This window comes from Protomyctophum bolini (genome assembly GCF_963924005.1).
Source record: "Protomyctophum bolini genome assembly, chromosome: 15".
NCBI lineage: Eukaryota > Metazoa > Chordata > Actinopteri > Myctophiformes > Myctophidae > Protomyctophum > Protomyctophum bolini.
Window position 1 is genome coordinate 20,067,238 of NC_137876.1, and position 6,010 is coordinate 20,073,247.

Here is a 6,010-nt window from a genome sequence, read left to right on the forward strand (position 1 = left end):
CTTTTCTGAAAGGGGGCGGGCCTGCGGCGCTCTATAGAGTGACAGGAGGATATTGAGCAGCGCTTTAAAGTTACAACCACACTAACTAGGATAGAAGCCCCTTCCCACTGATGTAACATTACGTGACGTTGCGTCTTTGCTCTTTGGCCCCTAGATTAAGTCACATAAGGGAAGGTTACATACCTGGTTTGAAGTTTATCGACACCCATATTTGGAACCAATAAACAATTTAATCTTTAAACCTTCACATAAGGGAAGGTTACCAATTACCATACCTGGTTTGAAGTTTATCGACACCCATATTTAGAAACAATAAATGATGTAATCTTGCTTGTAGGATAATCGAAATAATGAGAAGCAGTGTTTTTTGGTATTTTATGTTCTTTTGCCATTTCATAATCATACATACAACATAGGCCTACCAAGTCTGTGTTGTACAATGGTGCAGTGGCGGAGACTCCGGGGGTGCCTGGTAGCTGAAACACCCACGGTTAAAATAATAAGCCAATATGCACCCACCGTCCCACGTATTATGAAGACTGAATTTCGCCTCCCTTTCCCCTCCCCCTGCTCAAAATGTCACATAGTCACACACCTTTACGGGGGCGCTTGGGCAAGAGGTGTTGGGCCGCCCAACGTGGGCATTCAAATGCTAATAAGGTGGCTTTTGTTCTGCTGCCCTCACTTTGAGCACTCACGATCATTATTGAAACATGACACCCCTGCAATGTTGCCATGAAAAATGGTGAAAACAGCCAATCTACAAGCTCACGTATCGTCTTTAGGCATGTATAGACATCCCTATTTATTTTGAGCATGTCATGTGGGCATGTAATGTTAGAATATGGTGCCCGGATTTGGAGAGGTGAAAATGAGTGAGCGCTGCTCTGCAGAAGATTCATGCTGACAACTGTTGGTGTAACTGATGAATTCAGGAACGCTACACCTGATGATATCAGGCCTTTATTGAAGTGCACGTCAATGTACTGCAGTCATCCCATGCATCACTGCAGAGTGAAAGGGGAGACAGCTAAATGAATCTAATTATTAAGCCTGACTGGAAAAGAATGTACTGATCCAGCAGACCATCTGTCGCAGCCATGTTATCACCTAGTTTTGTTTTTGAGGGCCTCCTATATTCGGCTATAGTGTAGATGTTTGTAAATAAACATTAATGCCATTGACAATGAGTCTATGTGTCTGAGCAAATCGGTATTTTTGTCCTAATTTCTCCTTTCATTGTCAATAGCAAATATGAGACATGTGGGGACAAAATATGTATAAAGGAGGTTTACAGGACAGATTGGCCTTTTCAGGGAGGGGTCAGAATGAAGCCGTGACATCGCAGACTAATCCTAGTAGCTTCAGGTTAGCTATCTATTCTTTTACAGTCTATGGTAGCTATCAAGGAAGTGAATCAGTGAGTGACGTCACCGTCCATACCTTGGAATGTTCACTGTCGTTTAGACACCAGGAAGTGAATCTCATTCTGATCAAAGATTCCAGAGAGAGAGAGAGAGAGGAAGGAATAAAAGTCTCTTTCTTCGCTGTAGTTTTTAAACAGTTAAAGCAGTGATCACTGATCAGTGTAATGATGTCGCTGGGAGACTGTTGGAAGCAGCTGTCGTGGTTTTATTACCAGTACCTGTTGGTCACAGCTCTGTACATGTTGGAGCCCTGGGAGAGGACCGTGTTTAGTATCCTTTTACAGCACTTAGCCTAGCATCATGCTAATACAAATGAAACGAGCAGAGTTGCTTTGATGTTTACTCATCTTCTTAAACTGTGTTATAACCTTGTAGTAGCCTAGGGTGCTAACGTGTAACTTAAGCTTTAGCAGGCTAACATTGTGCTACTTAATTGTGTCTGGACTTGGAAGACAGAATGATTGAAGGTGTTGGCTGTATGTGATGTTTTTCTGGTTAAAACAAAGTGTTTAGTTTAATAGCTTAAAGCTCTATCTACTGTATATTCTCATAGTAGTAATCAATTATTGCTATGAAGTGTTTGTTAAGTAACTGTGGTCAATGCAGCTCTTTGTTACATACATTTTCAGATGGGTGACAAATTTGTCTCTTGCCATATCTCTACTCAAGTAATTTCATCGAATGAGGAGTGATTATAGTACATGTTGTTCCACTTCTTTCTCCTCAGTCCTCACTGTATTTTATTTTTATTTCCTGTCTGTGTATGCTCTCTAGCCTCTTTGGATAAACGTTCTATATCCTCCCCTGAAAATACTACGGACAGATACTCTAGCAATGATTACCAGAAGCTATTTAACACTTATTTTAAATGTTAAATCACACCTTTTAATGTGTGCACTTTTACACATTTAGGCAGACATTTAAGGCATTCCATTTAGCTTGACTCGGTTTCCACAAATAATTATGAAAATAGCAGATCTACAAGCTCACAACGCCACACGTTGCAAGGTGTTGTGAGCTTGTAAATCAGCTATTTTCAGAATGTCTTTAGATGTTGTTGGGCAAAAACCTGTGCTGAAACCTTGCCCAATTTGGAGTCTTATGTCTAATTGATGTCATAAATGACTGGTGTCATAGTTAGTTGTCCTCGTGACGTCATGTTGTAGTTCGGTGGTCACCCCACCACCGAAAATCCAGACTATGAATGAGCCTTAAGTCGATTAGTCTCTGAATATGTTAATTACATTATTTTCTATTATTTTATTAATTGGGTCCCCTGACAGACCTCATTTTGTATTATCACAGGCTCACAGCCTTTGTTATTAACTACAAATCATTCGTTACTGAACACATTTGCTCTTTAGGGTGAGTGTTGCTCTTCCTATGTCTCTCTCTCTCTCTCTCTCTCTCTCTGTAAACAGATGTATATATTGTTCTTTAACCGTGTTCCTCAGACTCTCTGCTGGTGTCGGTAGCAGGCATGGCCGTTTACACTGGCTATGTGTTTATGCCTCAGCACATCATGGCCATCCTGCGGTACTTCCAACTGGCCCAATGACCCCGCGCCCACCACACTACTGTACCTGACTCACCTCCTCCTGGACCAATGAAACTGGCCTGACCCCTCCAGGCCCGACCAACCTGTCTGCCTGGCTTGACCAGCGGTTCTCCTCCTAGTGGTGGGTGGGTGGGTGGTCCGGGGACCACCAGGGGGTCTTTTGAGTGGGTTCCAGGACGTCATTCCCACTCCTAAAATTAGTTAATATAACATTTAAAAACACAAACATTTGAATATATTTTTAACGAAAATCTTGCACTCTCTGGCACAAAATATTTTCAGATGGGGGTCCGCGGCCATATACATATTAATTTGGGGGTCGAGAAGAACCATGAGGCTTCACCGCTGTGTGTCTTTTATGAAGGAGGGGTGGAGGTTTCCCCTCAATGTTACTCATTCCCAACTACTGTAGTTTTCTGAACCTCTACCACGTGGATAAGCTGCTGCTGTGAAGGATATGGAGGTGTGTGGAGTGGACCAGGTCACATCACTGACCTTGAAGGGTTGTTATTTGCTGGATTCGGGGTGACACGCAGCATCCATTTGTTTTCAGTTTTTTTGTTTGTTTTTCTTCTCCTGCTGTGTCACACACTGCATGCACACACACAAATGTCTCCAAATGACATGAAACATTCAAGCCTTGTTGATGTTGGCGTCTGTAAGGAGCGAATGGAATGGATCCGATATCGCTGAAGTTCTTTTGCTGATTGATGGCTCGTTTGAACTTCTCCACACATGATTTATATTTGATATGTATTCCACCGCTTCTGAAATGTCTTTTTATACATGATTCCACTGCTTAAACACCAGGAAATTTCCCCTTCAAAATGGCATATCTTTCTCACGAGGTGTGTTTATAATCTTGCCTACACATTTGTAAAGATTTGTAGTTGGACTCATGACCTAATATACTGTAAATATATTATATTATTACCGGCAATAGCAACTGTAATAATTAAATATTTTCTCATTAGCTTTAAAAGTAGAGTTTACGATCTCAGATCAGTAAGAAGTTATCAATAATAGATGCGGCCTATCACTGATGTACAGAGTTAACATGAATAGCATCAGAATTATTTTGTATTGCCAGGTATGTTTTGCACAAAATGCAGACTTTGTTTCTGTGAGGTTGGTGCATTAACACTGAAAGACGACATTAAACAAAGACTCTTAATGACAACTTGGCCTCACTGTCCCAACTTTAGCTATCAATGTGGTTCGGGATGCTTGGATGCTTTAGGATTTTAACGATTCAGGTTTCTTAAGGTCCGATTCCTTAACAAAGGGTTCCCTTTACAATTCCTATACTATTAGAGGGAGAGTGTACAGGGTCCATTTGGTTCACATTTGTACACTCAGAGTTATGGTGGTCCTTGAAATTTAAATATTTGAGAACCACTGGTAGCCTATTGTAATTGCATAGCAGAAGTCCACATACCTACCAGCTCTGACAGTGTGATAAAAATTGGTTCAGAATTCCAAATGTGACGGAACCGATTCAGGTCCCTTAATGTTGGACCAGGTTCCTTCAGTTCCAGAACCCAAGCCTAGCTATCATTATCAATGTGTCACCTTGCTAAAATAATGGCCTATGTCAGTTGTGTGTCTATCATACAATAAATGACTTACTCCATACAGATTTGGGCCATTATATTTGTTTGGCAGCATGAGTCATACAAAAAAACCACAAACCAATAAGCAGGTTATGAAATAGAATGATGAGCAGCACGGCCAAGGGAGAAAGACAAAACGTTGTCTGGTTGAACTTGTTACTTGATTTCTGTAGTGCAATTTAAGACAACATTGATCTAGTAGTATAGTCCAGTGGTTTTCACCCAGTGGTCCTTGAAGGGATTCCAGATAGTCCCCAGCTAAATGATGGAGAGTTGTTGGTAACCAAATGGACCCTGATTAGATCTTTAACTCTTGAGAGTATAACATGAAACCAAGTTACGATCTCAAGAGTTAAATTAGTGTTAAACATCTGCATTACTTAATTTACAAGAGGTCTACACAATAAGAATGTGGAAGAATGGGGCTTATGAGCATGCATAAAGTGAGTGGCAAAGTGATTTTAACATTTAATGAATTCAGATCAGACTTTTCTGTATGGATATTTGGGCTCAAGGTCAGAAAGTAGTTTTTTGCCACTCTGCAGGTGTTCCAGCATAACTTCTGTTCTCAGGTATAATGATGACTCAAATGAATGCGGCTCAAATGAATAAATTATGGACTGATATGAAAGGGTTGATAACTGAAGTAGTCTATATAATATAGATAACAGTAGATTCATTCAAGACACTATTTAGTCCAGTGGTTCTCAAAGTGGGGTCCGGGGACCCCTAGGGGTCCTTGAGAGAGTTCCAGGGTGTCCCCACCTAAAGGATAATTAGGAACCAATGGTGTACAATGGAGTGTACAAATGGAACCAAATGGACCATTTGTACACTCTCAGAGTTAAATTAACTTTCATTTTACAATATACATTGGGGTCCCAGAGGTTCCAATGCCATTAAATGGGGGACCGTAGGTCCGTAGCCTAATTCAGGTCAAACTGAGGGTCCTTGAAATGAATGGTGCTTGGCATTGTATTTTCTAAGGGGGGTCCATGGGCTAATGAGTGTCAATTTGGGGGTTCTTGTCTACCGGTATATAAAGTTAGGTTTATTAAAGGCGTGCATTGATCTCTAGTCAATAAAGCAGACCTGGGCAGATTACTTGGAAATTAGAACATAAAACGTACTGTAAATATAATAGCAGGGAGACAAAATTAAACTGCCAAAGTACAAAATTGAAATTAAAACCAATTGACTCTGATATGTTACATTATATTTAATTGGGTGATGGATGTCTCTGTGCCTCATGGTTTAGGCCAGTAGTTTTCAAGCCTTTTCATATCAAGGACAAATATGAAATGATAGAAAGGGGACTTAATATTGATCAGCTCTAGCATACTTGCATAGATGGAGGGATAAGTAAACCCTATGACGTCACATTGCGTCACACCGGAGAGAGTTTCCCGTCC

At 40.7% G+C, this 6,010-nt stretch overlaps 1 protein-coding gene across 1 annotated transcript; it reads left to right on the forward strand.

Annotated features, from left to right (window-relative positions):
- Positions 1 to 1,477: 1,477 nt before the first annotated feature.
- On the forward strand, positions 1,478 to 3,112 carry sptssa (serine palmitoyltransferase, small subunit A). The gene is made up of 2 exons (XM_080783608.1): positions 1,478 to 1,697; positions 2,882 to 3,112. The coding sequence occupies exons 1-2, from the start codon at positions 1,592 to 1,594 to the stop codon at positions 2,983 to 2,985; spliced, it is 210 nt and encodes a 69-aa protein (XP_080639734.1). The 5' UTR covers positions 1,478 to 1,591; the 3' UTR covers positions 2,986 to 3,112.
- The last annotated feature ends 2,898 nt before the right edge of the window (positions 3,113 to 6,010 follow it).